The sequence below is a fragment of the Rhododendron vialii genome, chromosome 6a, assembly GCF_030253575.1.
Source record: "Rhododendron vialii isolate Sample 1 chromosome 6a, ASM3025357v1".
Lineage (NCBI taxonomy): Eukaryota > Viridiplantae > Streptophyta > Magnoliopsida > Ericales > Ericaceae > Rhododendron > Rhododendron vialii.
Window position 1 is genome coordinate 3,958,593 of NC_080562.1, and position 27,946 is coordinate 3,986,538.

At 37.8% G+C, this 27,946-nt stretch overlaps 4 protein-coding genes across 7 annotated transcripts in view; 2 read left to right on the forward strand and 2 right to left on the reverse strand.

Moving 5' to 3' along the window:
* The window catches only part of LOC131331016 (uncharacterized), a 42,578-nt gene that overhangs the window by 7,655 nt on the left and 6,977 nt on the right, over positions 1-27,946 (reverse strand). The gene's annotated exons all lie outside the window — the stretch shown is intronic.
* On the forward strand, positions 1,136-27,598 carry LOC131331015 (tRNA nucleotidyltransferase cca2-like). 4 transcript variants are annotated; one of them, XM_058364815.1, is made up of 2 exons: positions 1,136-2,899; positions 27,445-27,598. In XM_058364815.1, the coding sequence occupies exon 1, from the start codon at positions 1,181-1,183 to the stop codon at positions 2,867-2,869; it is 1,689 nt and encodes a 562-aa protein (XP_058220798.1). In that variant the 5' UTR covers positions 1,136-1,180; the 3' UTR covers positions 2,870-2,899; positions 27,445-27,598. The 4 variants fall into 4 exon arrangements, 3 of the variants coding, with proteins under 3 accessions (XP_058220798.1, XP_058220796.1, XP_058220797.1); XM_058364813.1 differs by lacking the exon at positions 27,445-27,598 and adding an exon at positions 3,076-3,175; XM_058364814.1 differs by lacking the exon at positions 27,445-27,598 and adding an exon at positions 3,100-3,175.
* On the reverse strand, positions 5,503-7,469 carry LOC131331017 (uncharacterized). The gene is made up of 4 exons (XM_058364819.1): positions 7,314-7,469; positions 7,071-7,192; positions 6,121-6,251; positions 5,503-5,783 (listed from the first exon to the last, which is right to left on the reverse strand). The coding sequence occupies exons 1-4, from the start codon at positions 7,417-7,419 to the stop codon at positions 5,636-5,638; spliced, it is 507 nt and encodes a 168-aa protein (XP_058220802.1). The 5' UTR covers positions 7,420-7,469; the 3' UTR covers positions 5,503-5,635.
* LOC131331014 (tRNA nucleotidyltransferase cca2-like) lies at positions 12,669-15,441 on the forward strand. The gene is made up of 2 exons (XM_058364812.1): positions 12,669-14,561; positions 15,151-15,441. The coding sequence occupies exon 1, from the start codon at positions 12,723-12,725 to the stop codon at positions 14,529-14,531; it is 1,809 nt and encodes a 602-aa protein (XP_058220795.1). The 5' UTR covers positions 12,669-12,722; the 3' UTR covers positions 14,532-14,561; positions 15,151-15,441.

The window sequence follows — 27,946 nt, forward strand, 5'->3', positions numbered from 1 at the left end:
AAGGATTCCTCAATTAATAAAAGGAAATAAGTGTCGGCTAGCACTATAAAAAGAAAAGAAAGGAGGGTTTGAAGGGGGTCTCACACACGGCAAAAAACAGAAGCACTACCTCGGCCGAAGTTGACGATCACGACGGCAATTCGAAGATCAGAGGCCACGGCTGGAGCAAGGAGGAATAAGTACTGTTGAACATCTTTTCATATTTTTAAATGGAGTTTTATTTTACATGATGAACATGTTTCTCTGCTCCATGAGTGGCTAAACTTTTCAACTAGGGTTGAGGATAAAGCCCCATTAGCGACTATTATTTTTATATTCATTAGATTTGATTTTACCCGAGTATGTGGTTGATTTTGATTAAATTGTTCTTACTCCAAATCAATTGTTAGAGATAGATTTTAGATATAAGTTCAATCATGTTTTTCTCATGATTTGGAATTGTCTTTAGCGTTGAATGCTGGTTTTCACCATTAACTATAAAACTGAATATTTATTGTGATTTGTTAAATGCAGATACAATTAATGATTTGGTTTTATACTTGCGAGCGGAGAGGAACATACATTAGATTTTTTAATAAATTTTCACGATGACATTTTCCATGATAACAGTTTCAGATTATCATGAAGAAATTTTGGGTAGAGTAGTTGATCATGAATATATAACGATATGAGTTAATGGGTGTGGATTCCGAAACTTTAGTATTTTCTCTTTGATTAAAAAGAAACTTTAGTTTCTTTGTATGTGATAGTTTACTTATTTTTGCTATTTGCTTCAATTTTAGTCTCATCAAACAAATCTCGAATTTTGACAATTAGGTTAGGGTTTAATCGATTTAAGTTTATTTAGTTTTTCAATTAAAAAAATCACAAGTCCATGTGGGTTTGACCTCTCTCTTACCATACTATACTTCGGTACGATTCGTGCGCTTGCAGTTACTTTAAAATTTCATAACAGTAGTTAACTCCCCCATTTTTATAAATTATATTTTTGGTTTTTTGAAACGACAGACCACCTGGCCCTGAACAGTAAAGAAAGATAAATCAACTCCTAGTTTTCAAACCATGTTTTCTGATACTTTATATTGAGGGGTTAATTGTTAGTCGGAATTTTGGGCATTAACAATGCTTTCTGTTGTGATTGTTACCCCTCTCTAGGTTCTGGTATTGTCAAAGAACAACAATGGCTATGACGGCAAGTAGTGCAGGAAAGGAACCAATTCATGTTGGCCTTCCTGAGAAGGAAGAAGCAATGTGTCTGCCCCTTAAGGCAACGCCGCCACCTTCTTACTCCTCTCAGGTGAGAGACAAAATTGAGCTGATGGATAACGAGAGGCTGCTATTCGACTTTCTTCTTCAGGTTACACGCCATTCTGATCTCGATACTACAATCCGTATTGCCGGTGGTTGGGTTCGTGATAAGTTTCTAGACAGACAGCGTGCTTCTGATCGTATTGAGGTTGTTGTGGACAACATGAATGGTAGAAAATTTTGTGAAAAAGTCAATCTGTTATTGTCCTTTCGTGGGGTAGGAGTACAGGAAATTACAGTCATCCGAAACAAATCCAAATCCTTTCGATCTTCGTCTTTGGAGAGAGCGAGGATGTTGCTGTTTGACATGCGCGTTGATTTTGTGGAGTTGAGATCGAAGCACTACATTATGAGGAGCGGTCTCTCCCTCCCTGCTGGAGGGAAATATGTATTGGATGCATCTCTTAGGGATTTTACCATTAACAGCTTGTTCTACAACGTCAACACCAATTCAGTTGAAGATTTTACTGGAAAAGGTATGAGAGACCTTAAATCTGGAAAAATAATGACCCCTTTAAATCCGAAGGCAACATTTTATCATGATCCCGTTCGAGTTTTTCGAGCTATACGATTAGCTACAAGTCTTGGATTTGAGCTAGATGAAGAGCTACGAGCTGCTGCGATTGATAGTGATGTGAAAGCTGCTATCAATCATGTATTGTGGAGGCCATCTATTGGTCATGAAGTTTATCTTATGTTTTCATCCGCCAAGGACAATCAACATGTCGAGGCATTAAGAATGATTTGTGACATGGGGTTATTTTGGGAAGTCTTCAATATGGATCCGTCTGATTTTGGGATGGCTCCAACCCCTGGTGTAGTTTGTGTTGCTTACATGGAGGATGCATGGAGACTTATGCAACGAGTTGGACTCTCTACCTTCAAGACTCTTGAGGAAAAGAGGCTTGCTTTGTACGCTGCATTACTCCTGCCACTGTGTGATGGGCGATTCACGGGCGAAGCTGTCAATAGGAGATTCACGGGCCAAGCTGTCATCAGGTTCTTGTTTCAAAAGTCTCTCAGGCGAAAGTCCAGTGAAAGTGAAAAAGTTGGGAAATTGAACTGGTACGCTCCCAAATTCTCTGCCTTGTTTCCCCGGTTCTTGGCCAGTGCTGACCTAAAACCACCTCCAGCTGACTACTCTTGCGATGGTGGTGATTTAAGAACTTCTTCGAGCCTTCGAGTAAAGTCTGGTGAGATTCTGCGTGAAATTGGAGATCCTTGGCGTGTTCTACTGTTGCTGTCAACACTGTTGTACCAATCCACTGATGAGGCTACTGCAGCAACTTGTTCTTTGGAGGAACGGCGCCTAAATATATTTCACAAAGTAAAGGGTCTTATTGAAAATATGTGTCTGGAGAATATTTGGAAAGAAAAACCGCTGCTCAATGGAACGGATCTCATGGATATGTTTTACGTTGTAAGGGGGCCGCTTATTGGGCAAATAAAAAGGGAAGTGCTCCAGTTCCAGCTTGCTCATCCCTCGGCGACTGCTGAAGATTGTAGGAATTGGATGGAGAAAGAATATCCACCATTTTTGAAAAAAAGAAGCTCAAGTTAGGGTGTCATATTCCGCCTCTTCCCAGTTGGGGTATGGGTTCATTGTTCATTTACATTAATGGTCTCTACTTGGTCTTTTGGTGTATTAACACTTGTTGTGGTTCTGCTTTTTGTGTCATAATTTCCTGATTATTTTGTCGAGTACTACAGATTGTATGAAACTGTTGCTTGTTTTTCTTCTGAAAATGATTTTCTGTAAAAATATAGAATTCTGATAGGACTCCAAATCAGGGGAACACATACTGGAATTCTGCCTGCTAGTATATCCTGGAGTTAAAGCAGAACAGCTGTAAGAAAACAGCTGGTTAGTAAGTCCTATCAGCTTTCGACGATACTTTGCCACTGTCAATCACAATTGTTTTGTACTAACATTTTAGCAGTGAATTATGTACTAGGCCAAAGAACTTCTGTCGTGTAACCTGGTTCTCTTGCCGGAAATATGTTGTGGTGCCTAGCTAGATACACTGAGCCGTGTTGTGTCATTGCAATCAATTCATGGTTTTAGCAGCAGAGTGATATATGCAATGAAAGCCCAAATCCGCGGAGCTATTGAGGCTGAGGGAATTCCCCACACCTATGTGTCTTCAAACAACTTTGCGGGCAATTTTTTGCCTACATTAGCGCAGCCAGGACATTCTGTACCCCCCAGAGACAAAGCAATCATCCCGGGGGATGGAAATCCTAAAGGTATTAATTGCTCTCTACACCCTAATCTATGTTTAGTTTAACTATGCACTTTTTTTTTTCTCATGAATCTTCCCTTCTCAAGCAATCCGAGAATCTGACAAAATCTTGTCATACACTAATGAATTTCTGCAATATTGCAAGGATGAAAAGAGAAAAATTGTCCAGGGTTTTTATGTTTATCTTCTGGTACGTAAAATAACTCATTGAAATAAGGAGCAGGAATGCAAAACATGTTCATCCTCAATACACCATAGTTTCAGAACTATAAAAACCTAATCAACTCAAGGCAATTGTCTTGATTTTGCAGAAATGCGTTATCTTTCCTTCTTACTCTGGTCTCTGTTAGTTCTTTAATAGGAACACGGTACACATAAAATGAAACTTTCCATTGCTGGTCAACTTGGTTTGGGAGTTACATTTGTTTTTCAATTTTGTGGTTTTTACCGATAGCTGTCTTCACGGAGGAGCATGACATTGGCACCTACACCATCAAAGCTGTGGATGACCCAAGAACATTGAACAAGATTCTTTACATCAAGCCTCCTAAAAACATCTACTCCTTCAACGAGCTTGTTTCCTTATGGGAGAAGAAGATTGGCAAGACCCTGGAAAGAATCCATGTCCCTGAGGATCAAAATCTGAAGCAAATCCAAGGTCCGCAGAACTTAGCAAACTTGTTCTGAATCATCATATCGCTCAGGCTCTGCTTGTTTCACTGCAGAATTAAGAAATAGGCTAAAATTCGGCGAAATAATAAAGTTTGGGTGTTTGTCTCATTGCTTATTCCAGAATTTTGGGAAAACTTATTCAGAAAAGAATGCAACATGACCTCCTAAATTTACCCGGAAGTTTTTTGTACGGGAGGACAGTAAAATACTTTTCATTTTTCTTACAAACACCTGGAGAGTGTGAATTACTTATTCACCGCTAATGAATTTTATCTAGAATATTATTTCCGATGAAACAAATAGAGCCTAAGCACAGTTTAGAACATAATCTCGTAGTAGGGTAGATGGTAGGGTTGTATGTATTAATTGGTTTCAGATTTAACCCTTGTTGCAGAGTCCCCGATTCCAATTCGAGTTATTTTAGCACTCAACCGCTCGATCTGATGATGAGTCAGTGAATTGCTGTATTTGGTTTACTTTTCAAACAGTACTGAGGGTGGGTGATAATGGTGCTATGCCCACCGCTTTGTTTCACCACTCAACATTTCATTGTCTGTCTCAATAATCAATGGTCTAAATTTTAATAAGACTCTTCAACCCTTATCTGGAAGAATTTTTTTTTCAATCCAAAACCATCCAAAATACTTTTGAATGGTGAGATTGAGAGGTTGGGGAGGTGCGGTGGGCATAAACTTTCTATAAGTCTATAAGACTAATTTAAAATAACTCAAGTGGTTAGCCTAAAGGTTAAGGCTTGAGACTTGTTACTTCCTCATAATGTCTCTTGTTTAAAATTTTTCAAGTGCTATCAACTCCTTTGGAATCAGTCCATAAGCAGTTTAGCTCCGCCTTTAATTGGATTTCCCGCAAGTGGGCGGCCGTGGGTTGGGCCTCAGGATTAGTCGAGGTGCGCATAAGCTGACCCGAACACCCGAGTTATCCTAAAAACAAAAGACTAATTTAAAATCTCATTATTTTCTTGAACTTATTACCGTGGATCCTTGTCATATTACCGTTGCAATGATTTATCAATTGCCATTGGATCCAAAAGTTTCTGAAAATATTGGATTTACTCCCTCATTGGGATTGATTTTTCGATCTCCGTATTCATTGCTTAATGCCATTGAATATTGGCCATCCCCTTAATTAATCTCAACCATATTCTTCTTTGCCACTTGCATTATATATAGTGATGAGGTTTTCAAAAAGGAAGAGAATATAGAAAATGGATTGAGTCTTCCTTGCAAAAGGTACTTGTTAAGCATAGAGACAGAGAGACATATATTTTCCTCAATGAGTAATGCTGTGAGATTTTATATATATATACACACACACACAAAGTATTACTATCATACAAACTGATTCTCATATACAAGTACACAGTCAAACATATATTAGTACTGGATCAGAAATCATGTAGTACTAATTCCAGTGCCGGTGTGTGATTTCGGGGTGGCGATTCCTGCCACGTGGAACTGCGACAGGTACTTGTGAGCAGGGCCGCCGTCTGATGCAATCACCGGAGGCTCGTTCAAAAATGCAGAGGTGCACCTAGTCCACCTGCATTTATCCCACCAATAGTACAGATGATTACAAGCATGGATCGAAGAAGTACTTCATAGATTGTAGTTATTGATTAAGAAAATAGACTATAGAAGACCTTGAGATCCTGTTTATTTGACAAGAAATGAGCATTACATAGGACTAGAAGTATTATCCAAGGGGCTAATTAATCTTCAAATTTCGATTAAATTTGTTTTCATCAGGATTGAACCGCTATGAGAGTTGTGACATTACTATTTTCATCACTATTCATCCGATCGGACAACATATACTCGATGAGAATATCTATCTTGCATGTCCCATCAACCAAACGGGCCCTATATTCATTACATACCATCCGTTTTTCTTTATAAGTTTCTCAAAGCTTGTTTCAGTTCCCATATCCAGCAGGCCATCCTTTGTGTTGGACAAAGGCACAGAGCTTGATCTCTGAAGCTTTCTTTCAGGCTCCTTGAGTTTGCTTTCCTAGCATAATAACAACATCAAAAAGCCATACTTCAATTTACATGCTTCTACATGTGCTCATGCTGCATATATATTCAGGGAAGTAAATGTGCCGACTGCCATTTGAGACTAGAGAAAAACAAGCATTAAAATTGAGCTTGTTTATAATACGAACGGGCACAAACAAGCTTCGTTTGAGCTGATCGAGAAGAGTAATCATTCAGTGGTCTTGAGGCACCCCAATGCTCTCCAACACCAAGCATTCTTGTGGGGCTCATAAACATGGTTGTTGACCCCCAAGAAAATATTCTATTGGACGGCGTCACGTGACAGTGCGCAAGACCACACAATAATTCTCCGATCAAGAGACGAACCCAAGTAGCTTGCTATCTCATTCTCATGCAATATTAGCTCATCGAGCCAAATTTTGAAAATTCAATATTTTTGAAATACTACGAGCTTAAAGTCCTTGTTCGGTTGTGGGTTTGGAAAATTTTTCCCAAACCCAAAGCTACTCATTACCTATATTTTCAATCATTACTTTCATTTCTCTCTCCACTCATTACTCATATATCCAATCATTAATTTCATTTCTCGGTCTATCTCTCTCCACTTATTTCCCATATCCCCAATTATTACCCTATTTTCTCTCCTCACTTATTACCCAAAACCAATCCTAAAAATTTTCCTAACCCACAACCGAAATGTATGCATAACGAGCCAGTCTCGAATGACCTTATAACGAGTCAAGCTAGGGCAGAAAACAAACTACGAAGTCATAGCAGCCTAATAAGGAAAAGGACATCTAGAGAGAAGCTGACATGTGAAGAGATCACACACCTCACTGCTCTTCGTTAACATGTCAGGAATAGCTCTGAGATGTTCTTCCTCATCTTTCTTCTTTGATCTCCAGTAAGCCTCAATCTCCTCTTTGGTCGCTGACTTGTTCCTCTGGATTTTCACTGCAAAATTACACTCAGCTCAGAATCCTAGCACCTTGCACTCAATTAGTTGAAGTGCGCGCTAGTTGACCCGATCATCTCATTAAAAAATCAGTGTACACGACAGCAAATAAGAAATTACCAGTTTTGGGATCTTGAACAGGTGAATCCCAACCTGCCATTAGAGAACCCATTTGCTCAAAAACCTTCAATTTCTTCAACCCAAGTGTACACAAATTTGTGTTCATCCAGGAAGTAGTTAATGGATCTTTATATGAATGTCTTTATTGGTGGTGGGCCTTAGATGTCTTGACCTTATCCCAAAACTATAGACACCATTTTACTACGTGTTAGAGATATCTGATGGGTTTGGACGTTTTCTTTTAATAATTTAGTATTCGGGTCAGTTTACGCGTACCTCGACTAGTCTGCCTAATCCCACCGTTCAGTTGTGTGAAGCCCAATTAAAGCCGCAGCAAAACTCAGTATGGACTGACGCCAAAGTAGTTGATAGTTCTTAAGAGGTTTCAAATATGAGACGTAAGGAGAGAATAAACCCTTAAGTTTTAGTCTTTGATCACTAGGCTGACCCTTGGGATCGCAGCTTTGGACTTAGATAGGCTTTTTATGCAGAAAGTCAATTTGTATAGAAATTTAGTACAGATTTTTCGTGGGGTCCACTACAGGTCCCACACAAATGATCTGAGCCGTTCACTAAATGTAAAACATTTTTTCAAGGGCTCTCGCAAAAATTCAGTTCAATCTGATACTTATAAATATTCGATTCAATCATCTAACTTTTTCGTATCCTGAAATCTAAATGAAAAATTAGATGATTGGATCGAATATCTATAAGTATCAGATTGAGCTAAATTTTTGCGAGAGCCCTTGAAAAAATATTTTACATTTAGTGAACGGCTCGGATCATTTGTGTGGGGACCTGTAGTGGGCCCCACAAAAAATCTATGTACAAAATCTGTACCAAATTTCTGTACCCATAGACTTTCTGTTGCTGGGACTGGCTCCCTTTTTTTAGCATTACTATATGATTATGCTCCACCACTAACGGATGTAAAAATATGGGCGCACATTGTAGCAGCCCACAGATTTGTGACTTTTGTATGCAGCAATTATAACTATTTATAAGCAAGGTGACAAAGCACAAAGCAACATATAAACAAATAGATATTAGGTCTATCTAAGGACGGAACTAGAATTTTGGTACGATACGAGCAGACTTTTAACATTGCACGGAGTTGCAAGGTTGAGAGCGATATTAGAAGACACGGGTAACAGTGGTGGAACAGGTGGTCACAAGAAAGGGGAGAGGCCCGAGAGGGTGAGGCGGATCGGGATCAGAAGAAATAGAAGAAATTTGAAGCGAATAGAGGCAGGAGAGTTCGAACTTTTCGATGGAACACGCTATTAATCCACTCAAATTCAATTTTGGAGGTTGGGCGTCCAACACTATCCCTTTATTGCCCACTTTTACTGGAGAGAGAGTTCGGAAACTTGCCAAACTTTATTCTTTGAATTTTCAGAAGAGGGTGCGGCTTTGATGGGTATTTCTGGAAGTTTCTTTTGTTAGAAAACATACCTGAAGATCACCACTTGCTCATAGATTCTGTTTGATTCAACGAAACTCCACGCTTCACCAAATACTCCACGGATGACATGAAAATACTCCGCGAACGACTTCACGGATTAAAACGAATACTCCGCGAATTAAACAAAATACTCCGCTAATAACACCACAGATTAAGAACGAATAGCCTTGGTTGAGGTGCTTGTTTTTTCTTCCAACTTTCTGTTGGAAGGCATTGTAAGAGGCCTGTTTTTTTCTTTTTCTGGTTTTCGGCCTGAATGAGTAAGTTTGTTTAGCTTACGTCGTTCGAGGCCCCCTCGATGTACCCTTTGGAGTTGGTATAATAGCTTTGTTTGCCAAGAAAAAAAAAGAAAAAGAGAACGAATAGCCTTCACTAAGCAATCCACAAAAGCATCTTGCCTCCACGGTTCTAACTGGCTCTCAGATATTCAAATACGGAGTAATCGTAGGATACGTACCGAATTGGGATACGCGTATAAATCGTAAAATACACGGTCTATCGTAGAATTTCTATACAAAAAAATGATACAGGATGGGATACGTATCGTGTATCGTAGGTTTTTAACAACTATGTTTGTATCCATGGTTTCAAGCACTGTCATGGTTTTTAATGTTTTGATAGGCTTTGAAATAGACTATACGACGTGAGACGGGTCGTGCTGTTGGTTAAATCCAGTAAGACAATTCATGCCGTGTTGAGATAGCCCATACGGAGTATGAATCTTGATTATATTTTTGAGGATTATCGATAGAAATTGCTACCTTACGGTAGTCTAGTTGAATGTTGAATATGAATCCTAGGTTTTGAAACAATTGCATTACAAGGGGAGACTGAATCGGAAACCCTAGTCCCTTCTCTCATTTGTTACCAAATCCTTTATCTGCTTTCTAGTTTAGTTTTAGTTTATTCAAATCACAATCACAAAATCCAACTTCTGTTTGCTTTTCCAACTAAAGTAGAAATTAATTGAAAGTATAGTAACTTAGCTTTTTACTCTCCGCGAGAACTTTTACGGAGTAGTAGTTGATGAACACAAATTATTCACACTTAGAGGCCCTAATATCACATGTTGTCAGTCCTTAATAGCACGTAATTTACCATAATATTATCTTATAACATTAAATTATTGATTTTTTTTTTTTGCAGGAAAAGATGATAATATTATTTATTTCACCCGTTAAAATAGAAAGGCAGAACTCAGATTTGGAATCGTGGAGAATAACAATTCCTAAGGAGGTGCACGTGTGAAACAAGGATTCCTCTTACAAAGGAAATAAGTCTCGGCTAGCACTATAAAAAGAAAAGAAAGGAGGGTTTGAAGGGGGATCTCGGACACGGCGAAAATACAGAAGCACTACCTCGGCTGGAGTTGACGATCACGACGGCAATTCGAAGATCAGAGGCCACGGCTGGAGCAAGAAGGAATAAGTACTGTTGAACATCTTTTCATATTTTGTGAGACCTTTATCTTCTCAAATGGAGTTTTATTATTACACATGATGAACATGTTTCTGTAGTCCATGATTGGCTAAACTTTTCAACTTTTGAGGATGAAGCCCCGTTAGTGATTATTATTTTTATATATTCATGAGATTTGATATGTGGTTGATTTTAATTAAATTGTTCTTACTCCAAATCAATTGTTTGGGATATTCTCATGATTTGGAATTGTCTTTAGCTGGTTTTCCACTATGAAACTGGATATTTATTAATGTGATTTGTTAAATGAGATACTATTAATGATTTGGTTTTATACTTGCGAGCGGGAGGAACATACATTAGACTTTTTAATAACTTTTTAATAAACTTTCACAACGACATTTTTCATGGTAATAGAATTAGCTTTCAGATTATCATGAAGAAATTTTGGGTAGAGTCAACGATCATGAATATATAATGATATGAGTTAATGAGTGTGGATTCCAAAATCTTAGTATTTTCTCTTTGATTAAAAATAAACTTTAGTTTCCTTGTCTTTGATAGTTTCCTTATTTTTTCTATTTGTTTCAATTTTATTCTCATCAAACAAATCTCGAATTTTGACAACTAGGTTAGGGTTTAATCGATTTAAGTTTATTTAGTTTTTCTATTAAAAAAAAAAGTCCCTGTGGGTTCGACCAGGGCCGGCCCAACCCCAAGGCCCAAGAGGCCTGGGCTTTGGGTACCCCAAAAAGGCCAAATTTTAGGGGCACAACACTAATTTTCTTATTTGGGCTTGATTAGGAATCTTTTTTAGCCCAATAAAAGGAAAAAGTTGGCCCATTCCATATTAATTAAAAGGCCCAGCTGGAGACAATCAATGGAAGAAGGCCCAACAAATTTCGGTGGCAGTTTTGTAAATAAAATATCTAATTGGTCCATTTAATTTCCACTCAAACAAAACAAATCTCTCGTCTCAGTCTCTCACAACAAGCCCTAGCCCTAGCCCTAGCCCTAGCCCTAGAATCACTACTCGGCTGCTCCTGAAACTATCACGCTCGACGCCATCAAACTGGTACGTTCTTCTTCTCCTCTCTGTCTCTCTCTCTCCATCCTATCATCTCTCTTCCTATCATCTCTCTTGGTCATTATGTGTAAAGAGATATGCATGTGTGTTCGTAGATTTGTATCCCTTCACACTTTCCCTTAGATTCTACTAGTTTAATTTCCCTGTCATGGCCAATTTCTCCTTTCCCACTGCATTCCTCAAAGAACGGAATCCCCATTGGTGCTCCCCGCAATTACTGATGGGTACCCCAAGGCTGAAAAGCACAAGGATAAATGGAGATGAAATGATGGATCGCCATATAAGAGTTCCAACATCCCAATTAACTCACAGGCAGGTGGATTAATTTGGATTGTTGAGTATTCTGTAAATTTTTTCCATTAAATTTCGCTCGAGTTTGTATGCTCTTGCAAGTTTAGGAATGAAAACGATTGGGAAGAGAAAAACATTGAGATGAATTGAAAATCCCAAACAATGAGAGGTCACAGAGTTTTTCTCTTTCTTGAATTTTGTCTGCTCAATTTGTTGTTCTAAATCTAATAGAAGATTGTTTTGATTGTTCTCCTTTGGCCTCTAATTAGTTTCTGTTCCCCTTGCGCTCTAGGCATGGGTAAATTCTCAGTTTCTTTCAATGAATATACTTTTTCGCATGTTTTCTGTTCTTTTATTCTATGTGTTCATTCTCAATTTGCAGGATAGGTGCGAGTCAGAGAGGTGGTGATTGGCCTTCTTCGCTGCGATCTTTGTCTCTTTGAGAGTCACAGGAGAAGATAGAACGCAGGAGGAGGTGAGATTTTTTTTGACCCTTTTGATGTTTTACTAGTCAGACCATGTATGAAAATCTGTTTTATTTTGTTAGAGATACAATTGCTTTAAATTGTCCTCTTCTGTTATTTGGGTATATTTTGGAATGAGCCTTACTCCTCTTAATTTGGTAAGCAAAAACTTAGAAACTGTTAAGTATTAATTTGGTAAGCAAAAATTTATATTGGTTTGGCTTTCTCGTATTGTGATTGTTGCTGTAAAAATTGTTAAGTATTACTCCCTCCGTCCCAAATTGCTTGCCTCTTTTGGGGAATCGTGCAAATTTTTTTTCTCTAAGGGCACACTTTTTTTATTAGGCCTTGGGCACTAAAAAGCCTTGGGCCGGCCCTGGGTTCGACCTACCTCTCACCATACTATACTTCGGTACGATTCGTGCGCTTGCGAGTACTTTAAAATTTCACAACAGTAGTTAACTCCCATTTTTATAAATTATATTTTTGGTTTTTTGAAACGACAGACCACCTGGCCCTGAACAGTAAACAAAATAAAAATAAATCAACTCTTAGTTTTCAAACCATGTTTTCTGATACTTTATATCGAGGGGTTAATTGTTAGTCGGAATTTTGGGCATTAACAATGCTTTCTGTTGTGATTGTTACCCCTCTCTAGGTTCTGGTATTGTCAAAGAACAACAATGGCTATGATGGGAAGTGCAGAGGGAGGGAACAGCAGGCATTTTTGTATTCCCAAATTGGGTCCCAATCCGGCTTCCGAAGCTCGTGGGGACGAGTTGCTCGGCCCCCCAGTGTTCTTTGGACCATGGACTTATTTCCATACAGGAAAGGAACCAATTCATGTTGGCCTTCTTGAGGAGGAAGAGGCAATGTGTCTGCCCCTTGAGGCAACGCCACCACCTTCTTACTCCTCTCAGGCGAGAGACAAAATTGAGCTCATGGATAACGAGAGGCTGCTATTCGACTTTCTTCTTCAGGTTACACGCCATTCTGATCTCGATACTGAAATCCGTATTGCCGGTGGTTGGGTTCGTGATAAGTTTCTAGACAGACAGCGTGCTTCTGATCGTATTGAGGTTGTTGTGGACAACATGAATGGTAGAAAATTTTGTGAAAAAGTCAATCTGTTATTGTCCTTTCGTGGAATAGGAGTACAGGAAATTACAGTCATCCGAAACAAATCCAAATCCTTTCGATCTTCGTCTTTGGAGAGAGCGAGGATGTTGCTGTTTGACATGCGCGTTGATTTTGTGGAGTTGAGATCGAAGCACTACATTATGAGGAGCGGTCTCTTCCTCTCTGCTGGAGGGAAATATGAATTGGATGCATCTCTTAGGGATTTTACCATTAACAGCTTGTTCTACAACGTCAACACCAATTCAGTTGAAGATTTTACTGGAAAAGGTATGAGAGACCTTAAATCTGGAAAAATAATGACCCCTTTAAATCCGAAGGCAACATTTTATCATGATCCCGTTCGAGTTTTTCGAGCTATACGATTAGCTACAAGTCTTGGATTTGAGCTAGATGAAGAGCTACGAGCTGCCGCGATTGATAGTGATGTGAAAGCTGCTATCAATCATGTAATGTGGAGGCCATCTATTGGTCATGAAGTTTATCTTATGTTTTCATCGGCCAAGGACAATCAACATGTTGAGGCATTAAGAATGATTTGTGGCATGGGGTTATTTTGGGAAGTCTTCAATATGGATCCGTCTGATTTTGGGATGTCTCCAACCCCTGATGTAGTTTGTGTTGCTTACATGGAGGATGCATGGAGACTTATGCAACGAGTTGGACTCTCTACCTTCAAGACTCTTGAGGAAAAGAGGCTTGCTTTGTACGCTGCATTACTCCTGCCACTGTGTGATGGGCGATTCAAGGGCGAAGTTGTCAATAGGCGATTCACGGGCCAAGCTGTCATCAGGTTCTTGTTTCAAAAGTCTCTCAGGCGAAGGTCCAGTGAAAGTGAAAAAGTTGGGAAATTGAACTGGTACGCTCCCAAATTCTCTGCCTTGTTTCCCCGGTTCTTGGCCATTGCTGACCTAAAACCACCTCCAGCTGACTACTCTTGTGATGGTGGTGATTTAAGAACTTCTTCGAGCCTTCGAGTAAAGTCTGGTGAGATTCTGCGTGAAATTGGAGATCTTTGGCGTGTTCTACTGTTGCTTTCAACAGTGTTGTACCAATCCACTGATGAGGCTACTGCAGCAACGTGTTCTTTGGAGGAACGGCGCCTAAATATATTTCACAAAGTAAAGGGTCTTATTGAAAATATGTGTCTGGAGAATATTTGGGAAGAAAAACCGCTGCTCAATGGAACGGATCTCATGGATATGTTTTACGTTGTAAGGGGGCCGCATATTGGGCGATTAAAGAGGAAAGTGCTCCAGTTCCAGCTTGCTCATCCCTTGGCGACTGCTGAAGATTGTAGGAATTGGATGGAGAATGAATATCCACTATTTTTGAAAACAAGAAGCTCAAATTAGGGTGTCGTATTCCGCTTCTTTCCAGTTAGGGTATGGGTTCATTGTTCATTTACATTAATAGTCTCTACTTGGTCTCTTGGTGTATTAAACTGTTGGGGTTCTGCTTTTTGTGTCATCATTTCATGATTATTTTGTCGAGTACCATAGATTGTATGAAACTGCTGCTTGTTTTTCTTCTGAAAATGATTTTCTGTAAAAATATAGAATTTTGATAGGACTCCAAATCAGGGGAACAAATACTGGAATTCTGCCTGCTAGTATATCCTGGAGTTAAAGCAGAACAGCTGTAAGAAAACAGCTGGTTAGTAAGTCCTATCAGCTTTCGATGACACTTTGCCACTGTCAATCACAATTGTTTTGTACTAACATTTTAGCAGTGAATTATGTACTAGGCCAAAGAACTTCTGTCGTGTAACCTGGTTCTCTTGCCGGAAATATGTTGTGGTGCCTAGCTAGAATACACTGAGCCGTCTTGTGTCATTGCAATCAATTCATGGTTTTAGCAGCAGAGTGATTACATTATGCATGCCGTGGATTTCATACAAGGCTTATAGTGCTGTGTTTATGACACTTACGACTTTCATATGGTAATTTTGACGTTTTGCTCTTTTGGATCCAGGAAGGAAACTACCTGTATATCGAGAGCTTGCTGGATTGGAGGAGGAAGTCGGCTGGGACAGATTTTTTCTAATCCATCCCATGTTGATAAAGCCTAAATTGCCAACGTAAAGATGAGTGAATACCAATTGTGGGGACAAATACACTGCATGAGCTACTCTATACAACTCTAGAGACTGAATCCAGCAATCCCTGACCTAACTAGCCATGTACACCTAGCATGACAAACCCTCTGCCCAAACAAACACTTGAACTAATTTAACAAACACCAAGGACTGAGCTAGAACAGCTCTGCGGCAGCTGAGGGAATACATCTAAATCTGAAGTCTAAACCTGCTAATTGAAAAAGTCCTTAATCTAATACAAATATGTCCTGCTACAATATTGGTTAAGCCGTTCCTTAGTAGCATGAAGCGGGAGTGGGGGCGGGGGAGTGGAGGCACCTAGAAGCTCCTAAGGTTGAGAGCGCCTAAGGAGCGTATATATATTATATAAAAATATGTATATAAAATATATTTAAATACTTAACCGTTAAAGGAAAAGTGATATTCCCTCCGTCCCTAAATAAGTGTCCGGCGCGCAAAATTAGGCCTTCAAAAAGATGCATTTATTTCGTTAAAAAATTATTATTTTTTCACAAATCAATAAATAGCAATGAGTTCTATTAGATTGTGAAAAAAAATTAAATTTTTTAATAAAAAATACGCATGTTTTATAAAGTCTAGTTTTGCGCGTCGGACACTTATTTAGGGACAGAGGGAGAACTTACTAAAAAAATTTCCTATTTTAAAAATGTAATTATTGGAAGTTATATATTCTCAATTTGCAAATTTTTTTCTCTAATATGATTCTCACATTTTTATTTTCACAATGACATAACTCCCTTCAAAGCATAGTTGTTAAAAACCTACGATACATGATGCGTATCCTACGGTTTGTATTGTCACCTTCGGAGAACGCTATACGTATCCCAACCTGTATTCTTTTTGTATAGAAATTTTACGATATGACCGCGTATCTTATGATTTATGCATGTATCCTAATTCGGTACGTATCCTACGACTACTTATTGGGAAAAAGTCAGACTTTATTTAAGGAAATGGAACCCAAAATGCATTAATCTTAAGCCATTTGATCGAATTATGGCATCTTTCAAACCATTTGATAGAAATTCGACCTCAATATAGGGCTTGTATAGAAGAAAAAATCATACTTTGATTGTGTTATGTCTAACTTTTCTTTCCCTAACAAAGGGAATATAAAGTCTTAATGCAATAGGCTCCAGTTGAGAGACTTAAAATTTTTATTTTAAAAACTTTTTTTTAAATGTAAGTATAGTTTGTTAGTGTTATTATGTGTATCTACTTTTTTATTATATACTCCCTCTGTCTATAATATTTGTCCACTTTGCAAAACGAGGACGTAAAAATAATACAATTTTTGCAAGAAAAAATTAAAATTTTTTTAACAGCTTAATTAGATATCGACGATTTCTTTTAATTTGTGAAAAAAAAATTTAAAAAAGTTCTTAAAAGAAATGCATACTCGTATTTTTAAATTTTTTCGTTTTGCGGAGCAGAAAAATATTTTGGGACGGAGGTAGTATTAACTATAATCATTAACGTTGTTGAAGTATAAACTAAATTTAGTATTTTGGCAAAAGAAAGTTAAGTACAAAAAAATCTAATTGACAAATTTCCGATTGACAAAATCCAAAGATGAAAGATATTATTGAAGAAGATATAAATATCTAGTTTTTAAAAACTCTAAAATATCTAACTCTAGAAGTTCTAGAATATCCTTATGAAATACTCCACTTATCATAGAGTTTTTTTGTGAGAAATAGTCACATGTGTGATTCTAGAATTACCTCAAAATTTATCTTGTATGAAAATATCTTTGTACTAGAATCTTTCATGAAGTAGTATAAATAGGGGTGGGTTTTAGCTATTTTATACCAAGCCAAAAAAAAAAAAAGTTTGAGTTCAAGTGTCTCCTTCCCTAATCTTGTTTTTAGTATTCTCCCTCTTCCAAATTTTTTTGAACAAACAGATACGCGATTTGTATTCCGATATGATCGATACAAATGAAAAAACGATACACGATATGTATCCCGATTTCAAAATATTGCTTGAAAGTAAGGGAATAAAACTATCTTACGGCTTTTAGGATGTTTTGGGATCATGGATTAGGGCAAGAATTTATGGAGGGAAAGAGAAAGGTAAGAACATGATGAACCAGAAACTAAAGTTTCTAACATTGTTTGCCTTTGAAGAGTCTTAAGTCGGGCCAACTGGAAAAATTTAAGCCTGAAAGATCATTGATTTTTTTCCTTTTGTTGGACAGATCACTAGGTCTATCGAGTATCTCTATATGCAATTGTTTTTAAGTTATTTTATTTCTAGCTAAGCTGTATTTTAAGCTTTAAGCAATCAAGAAAGAAGCAGCAGGGGTGAATCATAGTATGGAAATGAATAGATATATAGCTCCCCTGAAACTAATATCTTTGGTGCCTTTAGGCTTTAGGTGGAGTTTTTGTATTGGGTGGCACCATTTGGTGAACTTGTGGTTTGTTGATTTTTGTCTCCGAGCATTTTACTTCCAAGTAGTAATGGCAATGCAATTTTGTTTTAAGTTGACCTTTTATGCCTTAAACATAATGCCAATGATCTTTTGTGTTGATTTACTTTGTGACTTATTTGTTTTTATCTTGCAAATGCAATTTCACTTACATTAACAATTTGATTTTCAATAATATATAAGGATTACTAAGATGTAGATTAATTTGTATCTAAGGATAACTCTATGTGCCTTGCTTCTGCGATCTTGTCTTTGCAGTTGAAAGTTGCACGAGTTCATATGGTTATTCCTATTGCATCCTATGTTAGTTAATTACCGTATCAATATTTGAGTCTTGATAGTGCTATTATCATCAAGAAACAGATGAAGTACAGAACGTTGTTCGAGATCTTAAGCACTGAGAGACATTCTGGCTTGTAATTGGATCCTTAGATGCCAAGATCAAGTCCCCTATGAGTTTTGCTACTTTCGTGGCTTCTGATCCATGTGCAACTTTATCATCATAGTTGGAAATAATCTAAGATTGGTTTAAGAGGAATTTTTGTACTTCGTATATAGGAGGGACCTACATACCGGTAAAAGCTCAAAATCATTTACTTTCTCTCGGATAATTATTATGCTTGTACCTCCTCTTTAGTGTCAGTTTCTAGCAGTACTGCGTGTGCAGACCTGTATCATTTTAAGTCCAATATGATGTGCTGTGTCAAAAATGACAGCTAATGGGATACAGATTAGAAGTGCATGTATTGCATTTCTTTTGTGTAGTACACTTGGATATGATGTTCCAAGGCTGGCTTAGCTTCAATTTCAATCTTTGGTTCCTGCTCTGAGACTGAAGACAGATTTTCATAGTATAACACTTGTTCTGGAATTAGTTATGTTTTGGGGCTGGATTATTAGAAGAGAATACTTGCTAAAACGTGGAAGAAGACCAATATAAGATCTCATTATTTTGATTAACTTGTCTTATTAAGTTATTGCCGTTGTTAAGTTATTGCCGTTGATCCACAATTGGGATTGATTTTTCGATTTCCATGGTCACTGCTTAGTGGGTGTTTGCAAAAAATTCTTTGAAAGTTTTTTAGATTATACATAGCTTCTAAAAATCAACTTAGAATGTTTGTTGAAAATTCCACATAACTTATTTTTAGAATCTACAAATTCTGAAAACGTAAAAAAGGAAAGAAATTGTAAGAATTCCAAAGTTAGGTTTGCATAGCTTTTTGGGATTCTACAACACAAATTTTCAAAAAAAGAAATGAAATTCTCATAATCTCACAGTTGCAACAAACATATTTATCAACTTATACTAAAATGGTAGTACAAAAAGGCTGCTAATTTTGGCACTCCCTTTTTTGTTAACGCCACTCCCTTGTAAGTGTATTTTTTGTGCAAAAATACACTTGCATGAGAGTGGTGTTAACAAAAAAGGGAGTGCCAAAATCATTTCCTACAAAAATCATTTCTTTCACAAACCGAAAGATGACTATATAAGGGCAAAGTTAGAAAAATAAGTGAATTTAAGACTTCAGCTCCTTGTACATATTATTAAACAACTTAATTAATTCAATGCTTCAAATTCAGTATGTATCAAACAGTTTCAACTTAAAAAAAATTAAACATTCAGCTTTCAATACCTAATTTTCAGTTTTATTCAACAGCCCCGTAGTTAAGTGATATATTTTCCCTTGCTGAGATATATTTCTACAAAGTATTTTCGTATCATACAAACTGATTACCATATTATGCTCGACAAAAAAAACACCTCTTCAAATGAAGTGATAGTATGGAGCTCACTCCTCAGGTTTCTTTCACTCACATACATGCATATACACATACACAATCAAAAATACATTAGTATTGGATCAGAAATCATGTAGTACTAATTCCAGTGCTGGTGCGTGATTTTAGGGTGGCGATTCCTGCCACATGGAACTAAAATAGGTACTTGTAAGCAGAGCCGCTGTACGTCTGATGCTATCATCGGAGGCTCGTTCAGAAATGCAGAGGTGCACCTAGTCCACCTGCAACCCACCAATAGTACAGATGATTACAAGCATGGATTGAAGAAGTACTTCATAGATTGTAGTATTTATTAAGAAAACAGACAATAAGGCTTTGAGATTCGGTCTATTTGACAAGATATGAGTGTTAAAATAGGATTATAGGACTATATAATCCAAGGGGCTAATATTCAAAAGAGAATAAATTCTTTACACCAACGGGATAAACATTTGTTTCTTCCAAATCAATTACATCGCGCCATGTTATAAAACAGTGGTCCCAATCAATAGAACATGGCGACGTGACACAATATAATTGATTTGGAGAAGATAAATATTTATCTCGACGGAATAAAGAATTTAATCTCTATTCAAAATTCGATCAAATTTGTGCTCATCGGGCTAATAAAGTCATCAGTGTTAGCCTGACGGGATAACATCGACTGGGAGATTATCTATCTTGCACCGTTGCGCGTCCCATCAGCCAAACGGGCCCTGTGTTCATTACATACCATCCGTTTTTCTTTATAAGTTTCTTCAAGCTTGTTTCAGTTCCCATATCCGGCAGGCCCTCCTTTGCGTTGGACAAAGGCACAGAGCTTGATCTCTGAATTTTCTTTCCGGCTCCTTGCGTATGCTTTCCTAGCATAATAACATCAAAAGCCATACTTCAATTTACATGTGCCCACTGCCAACTGAGACTAGAAAGCAAAAAAAAAAAAAAAAAACATTAAAATTGAGCTTGTTTATCATTCGTGTCAAGCTCAAACAAGCTTCATTTGAGCTGATCGAGAGGAGTAATAATCATTCAGTGGTCTTGAGGCACCGCAACGCTCTCCAAGACCAAGCATTCTTGTGGGACTCATAAACACGACGGTTGATGTCACAAGAACGTATAACGTTGGAGGGCGTCATGTGGCACCACACAATAATTCTCCGATCAAGAGACGAACCCAAGTAGCTTGCCATCTCATGCAATATTAATTAGCTCATCGAGCCAAATTCTGAAAATTCAATATTTTCGAAATACGTACGAGCTTAAAATGTAGTTTCTTGAAGGGTTGATTTGAATCCCTTCTCTGATTGGGCCCAGACTTGGGCCTTAACTGATTTGGACCTACTCAAAAAGCCCAATAGCCCGACGGTGTCTCTTGGCCCTTGACCTTGGGCTAAATAAACTGATCCACGGGATTTCCCATAGAATGTGAATCTGGGCTCTTAAACAAGTCGAGAAAACTCTCTTCTTTCGGGGAAAATAACGGCCAATGACGTGTTTTGATAATTAATATTCGCTAAGGATATTTTCAGTATTAACAAATGTTCTTAACATGTCTTTGGTGGGTATTAATTATCAAAACACGTCTTAAGCTGTCATTTTCCCCTTCTTTTACCAAAGAAACCTAAGCCGTGAGCTTGGGTATATGTTAATAAAATTTTGGGAAAATGACGACCCAAGACGTGTTTTGATAATTAATACCTGCTAAGGATAAGCTAAGAATATTTGTTAATACTGAAAATGTCATTGACGGATATTAATTATTAAAACACGTCATTAGCTGTCATTTTTCCTAAAATTTTAGGCATTAGGCCCAATCTTCAATAGAAATACAGTTTTTTACCTGTAAGTATAAAAAAGTGCCACTTAATTCTCATTTAATTCGGGCTGGCCCAAACTCAAGCTTAACTTCCAATGCTAAAGCCACGATAGATAACTATAGTGCCACGATCTTTCCAGGGGTGTGACGTTTTTGCCCTTGACCGTAAAGTGGGACCTGACACTGTGCTTGTTTCTCCCTCCCTCCAAAGATTCACGTACATCTCAACTTTTCTTTGTTCTTCGGTTCAAGGAAAAAAAAAAACCTTTCTATCTTCCAGTAAGCGGTAAACATAGGCCCTTCTTCTTTGAATGACTGAAAACTAGTCGAACTCGAATGGAGGAACTTAAGAAGCCTCAAGCCGTATGACCCGAGTGTTTTCTCCTAGGAAGATGTCTTACTGGCGGTGGCGGTGGTTCGGCCTCGTTGAGCAAGGAGATTGAACGTTGATTATTCGGTAGTGGCGGGACAGCCGAACGGAAGAGAAATCTTTGATGACGTGCTCAGAATTGTTCATGTTGTTGCTCTGTTCTTTGTATTGATATACATCTAAAACATATTTATATATACATGGGTGCAGAGATCGAATCTATGAGCGAGAGAGAAAGAGAGTGAGAGAGCCATTGAGTAATTCCTTCGTTTATGTTAATTCTTGAATTTAGTTTTAATTGTGAAGAACGATTGTGTCACTATTCAGTGGGTGAGGTTGGATAATTGGATTGGAGGCGGAGCCTCCCAGCCGGCCATCAGGGCATGAAGCGAATTTTCTATATTGATCGCATTACATATCCATGAATGTCTTTAAGAAATGATAGAAATACAAAAAATAACGAAAAATTCAAACTAAAAGAATGACAATATAAATGTAAAAAGATATGATTGCAAACTTTTTTAAGAAAATAAAATAAAATTGTATTTTTATTTGGAAATATTCTAATATTATATGTAAGTTACATTATGGTGGGGCCTTAATTTTGGATCAAATTTTGGGGGCCGGAAGCCAGGGCAGGCCAGAGGTATTTGGGTGCCCAAGGTCTCTTCTAAGAATGGTACCCTAAAAGCTTGTCAATTTTTACGGGAAAAATAATAAACAATCAAAGAAAGCCAAAACTATAGTATTAAATCCCCTTGACTAATACATACATACACACACACACACATATATATATATATATATATATATATTTAAAAAATTGAAATTTCCCTTCAAACAATTTTAATTTTGATACTTGCTACCCACATGTTGCTTTCACGTGCAACCACTTCGTGAGCAAGTGAAACAGGTAGAGTAGAGGACTTTATAGGTGAGTACTTTGCCAATTGAGCCTTTGCTCTATCGATGTGGGACAAACAAGTTGCAAAACAAAGCCTTCCCACCTATAGTATCACATCGCTAGTTGAAGGAAACGATGAAGGTAAAGAGTCTTTTATAAGTAGAAAGTCTTATTGCCTCAGTACCAATACTCTAGAGACTGGGCCTTACTTTTGAAACTTGGACTGGATTTTTCCTAAAAAGAGTCCTACCCAACCCATATACTAAAAAAAATTTGGATGCCTCAAAAATTGTACATTTTGGAGATTGTGGGCCTTGTGCCTGGACAGGCCCTTGCCAGAAGCGATTGCTTCTCTTGCCTACCTAATTGCATGTGAACTACTTGAATTTACAGAATATTTAGAACAACATGTTTAATATTTTGGATGATTTTACATGTTGTATGTGACATGTTAGGATAATTTTTGGCATTGTTCAATATTTAAATTATTCATTTTAATAGCATAAAAACTACTGTTTAATGCATAAACTGTGTTATGCACTACAATAAATTTGTTTCATGTTTGTGATATGCCATATCTAGTGGGAGGTTGTTTGGTAGAGAAAATATTTATATATGTTTTTCTCGAAAACTAAAATTTTGTGCATGAATTAAATTAAATTACAATAATAAAATACTTAGAGGTGCAGGAGATGATTTATAAGCTTTGCGAGTTTTTGATCTTGCAACATGTATGGTATTATTATTTTCTAATTCACTGTTGACAACTCAGGTTGCTCATTTGGATGTGGATCAAGTGTGAATATAGAGTGCATGACTTTTGGGGATCAAGCATGCTTTTTGGAAGGATTAAAGAAGCTTGGTCCGGTTTAACTAAATGGATTCAGGGTACATGAGACACTTTTATGGGTTGATGTCTCTATACTAGCTCTTAGAGAGTTTCTAGTGTAGAGCTCTCACTTGCACGTGCTCTAGCGATCGCATGGTTCATTAGCGCGTATGAGTTTGCTTCTAGTTGGGTGGATGGAAAAGAGATAGATACAACTTGTCATGCCCATGCACGGATGAGTGGGAGATGTTGAAATTTGGGCCGGTCCGGGACCAAATCGGGTTGCCCCATGTGGGCATGACCTGGTGACCCATTAGTTAGAGAGTTCTAGGAGAAGTTGAAGTAATTCTCATCTCTTAGATTTAGAAGACTTCTAAAGTATCTAGGATGCTCTCTTTCTATTTATTTTCTCCAGGATGTTCATAGAAATATACAATATGATATACAAAAGTGATATACAAAAGAATAGAGTTTTGAGAAACTCTCTATCTTCAATAGATCTCTCTTTCTACCATTAAAGAGTAATCCGAGTTTTGCACTGTGGGATAGAGGGTGATACTCAATCCACGTAGTATCGCTCCATCACAGCTGATTTAGTATGTGATCGAGAGTTTGTAATCCATCCACAAAGGTCCAGTTTGGTTAAAATTCGCAAGAGGTAACCCGAACCATCCGCTTCCGCACTATTGAAGTTCGCAAGAGGTAACCCGAACCACTCACTTCCGGACTATTGTTATATTAATCTGACATTGGCAGGGATGGAAAATGAGGAGAGAAGCAAAATTCTTTGAGAGAGAAAATTGAGGGTAAAAAAGGCAAATGGGATAAATGCTCGTGGCACTAGACAATTGTATCGTGGCATTAGGGCCATCCTTTTCCTTATAATTCTTTTGTCTTTATGATTTGCATGTTTGTGATTTCAAGTTCAGATGACGGGGTTAAATTTTGTTAGGGCTTTGTTTGGATTCTCTGGAAAATCGATTTCTGCTAGATCCGTGAGGAAAGGTATTATTGCTTTTTCTTGTCAAATCTCGATCCATTGTGGTTTCGGTTAAACTCTCGCTGTTGTATTTTTCTGTGTTTGTTTTAGAACACTAGAGTTGGCAGTGAAATCAAAATTCATAGATTCAATTCTGCTGGCTGTGCATCCGTTTTCTGAAATCAAATTTCTGTTACGCTTCCGCTGGTATTTTTCTGTGTTTGTTTTTTCCCATAGATTTCGTGGATTCGATTCAATCTCTCTTCTAGTAATAAACTTCCCTCTAATTTCTGGGGTTTAGCTCTAGATTTTGGCTTGCTTTGATTTCTGTAGAGACCCATAATTTTGAGGCCGTATTTTTTTTTTCTTTCCTCTTGTAAACCCAGGGCCCGCCGAGATAGATGGTGCGAATATTTGGTGTGGCGTATTCGTAGAATGATATAAGAATAATTGAGCGAGTGGTGCACGAATGAGTGTGTGGTGTGAGAAGTAGGGGATTACTCCCCCACCTCTATTATTTCTCCGGGAGGAGAAATATTTCTCATTTTCTCTCTTTCTCAAAGCATGTACACAAGACCAGTTAAACACCCAATTTTAGGTACTTTGCCTATGCAAAGTGAGAAAATTAGGGTACAACAGACTAGGTAAAAAGAAAGGTAAAATACATTTGAAATTTTTGCTCAGTAGTTTTGGTGATGTACTGTAGCACAGGTATAAGTAAAATACTACTCTATCTCTCTCTCTCTCTCTCTCTCTGTGTGACTAGGTAGTCAGCACTTGTGTGCAGTGTGGGTAGGTAAAGTAGGAAGACTAGTGCAGTGTGGGAGAAGAAAATGAATAGGTAAAGTAAATATTGGATACTATTCATAGGCATTTTTGCTCACAACTGGTGTACATGCTCTCACCCTCGGCAGTCTCTCTCTTCCTCTCCATCCGAAAACTCTCCCTCTCTTCTCTCTTTGATTTCAACACCTTAGAGCATGATTACGGACGAAGTCCAAGAATTAAAGTTTCGATTCGGAACACAGGCTTTCCGAATATCCAAGAAAAATCATGATCGGACCATGTGGGAGCTCGGTTGACCAGGTCAAAGAGTCGGGTTTTGCTCAAAACCAATGAGGTAGGGATTTTTTACTCTTGTTATGCATTTATATGGTGTTTATGTACCTAGATTGTGCCTTGCCTCGTTGTTTAAAGTTGTTCCTTCTATTTCCGAAAATCTGCAAAATAGGGTCTTTGTTTTGGGATTTTTTACGCATTCTTAAGCTCAGAATTGAATTTTGGTTCCTTCATATGAAATAGAGTAGACTTAGAGCCCGCTCTAATGCCGCTGGAATCACTCGAAACCATTGAGAATTGAATTAATGGCGAATTTTAGAAATCTGGTCACGAATCTGTCTCGTGTTCTGGGTTTACGCCCAACTTTAAATGGCTGTAACTTTCTCGTCTGATATCCGATTCATGCAAACTTTATATCAATTTCGAGATCTTGAAGTCAGCTTTGTATTGTCACTAGAATCGCCTTAAAACTCTTAGTACACCGAAAGTTATGATCATTTGAGTGGAGGTGTGTCAATCTGTCACGTTGATGCGTGACAGATTTGTATTGCTTCGGTAAATGCCTGTTTAACCATCCTTGGAGTGCAGATTTGACTAGGGTTCCTTCTACCTTATAAGCTTCGTTCAATTGCGCCACTTTTGGGACTAGAATCGTTCAAAAGTATTAAGAACTCGATTTATAGTGATTTATAGAAGATTGAGCTGTAATCTGGAAATCTGGGCAGCTTACAGAGCTGCATTTTTCATCGTTTGTTATGGTTAAATTACGCTATTGGTTATGGGTCCTTATGGGTTTTAAAGATTGGTAAGTTGGTGATCCTTTGGCGTTGGAATCATTGAAAAATATTGATTATGAAATTTTTAATTTAATTGTCGAACACTGACTGCTCTCTGGGACAGTTTTGGTCCGTTAGTCCTCGTTCGTCTGTTTTGACTCCTAATCACTCCTAACCCCTTTTAAACATCGTTAAACCATCTCTAAGCTTGATTACTCATGTTCTAATGATTCGTTGATCGCGGACCAGTATCTTGCCCACGCGGGTCGAACCGTGGCGCTTAGGGTTTGCTATGATTTGGTATAAGGAAATAGAGTTGCACATTTACCACCACCTGTGGGTTTTGATAAAATGGCAAGCACTTGATCCTACAGGGGTATCTACTACAGGCCCCCGATTCCAGTTATTATGGTTTTTGTGTTTTTTTTTTTATGTCAAAAAGGGCTAGTTGGGGATTTGAACTTTGAGGCCCTGGTTGGATAGATTCCTGTTTTTTTTATTTCTTTGATCTCAATCTAATGTTGTCTGGTTTTGAAGTTGATTTAATTGTCACGCTTATACGGATTTCCTGGCCCTGAACGGTAAAGAAAATAAAGATAATTAACTCTTAGTTTTCAAACCATGTTTTCTGATACTTTATTTTGTGGGGTTGATTGTTAGTAGGAATTTTGGGCATTAACAATGCTTTCTGTTGTGATTGTTACCCCTCTCTAGGTTCTGGTATTGTCAAAAAGCAACAATGGCTGCTTGTTTTTCTTCTGAAAATGATTTTCTGTAAAAATATTGAATTTTGATAGGACTTCAAATCAAGGGAACACATATTGTAATTCTGCCTTTTAGTATATCCTGGGACTTAAAGCAGCACAGCACATCTGTTTTCTTACAAGCAACTGGTTAGTGAGTCCTATCAGCTTCTGACAACACTTTGCCACTGTCAATCACAATTGTTTTGTACTAAGTACTTAAGTAGTGAATTATGTACTGGGCCCAAAAACTTCCCTGGTTCTCTACCAAAAATATGTTGTGGTGCCTATCTAGAATACACTATGCTGTCTTGTGTCATTGCAATCAATTCATGGTCTTAGCAGCAGAGTGATTACATTATGCATGCCATGGAATTCATACAATGCTTATAGTGCTGTGTTTATGACACTTACGACTTCATATGGTAATTTTGACGTATTGCTCTTTTGGATCCAGGAAGAAAACTACCTGTATATCGAGAGCTTGCTGGATTGGAGGAGGAAGTTGGCTGGAAGGACCACTGGGCGTTTTAAGGATATTCTAAAATGAACAGTTTCGGTCCGTGGAGTACCACTCTGGCAATATACTAGTATGTGTTTCCTCGTCAAAATTATTCTTTGCTCCTTGATTGCCTGCTCAACACACACTAAAAACAAAGTGCAAATGTTTCAACTGCAAAAACAAGAAGCAACCAAACCCTACCTAAACATTACATGGTATTATATAAGGAAACACTAGCACAAATTTTTAAGCCATGTCGGAGAGGCTGGTAGCGCGTTGTTACACTAAATACAACTCAAAGACTATGGAGGAAAAACAAAAGCAAAAAAAAAAAAAAACGAGTAAACCCTAAAGAGCAAAAATCCATTAACAAAAACATTGGTTGGGAACACTACCTTAGACCTAGTAGCCCCACAATTCTTGCAGTTTAGACGATCCAACAGTTCGTTGCATGTGA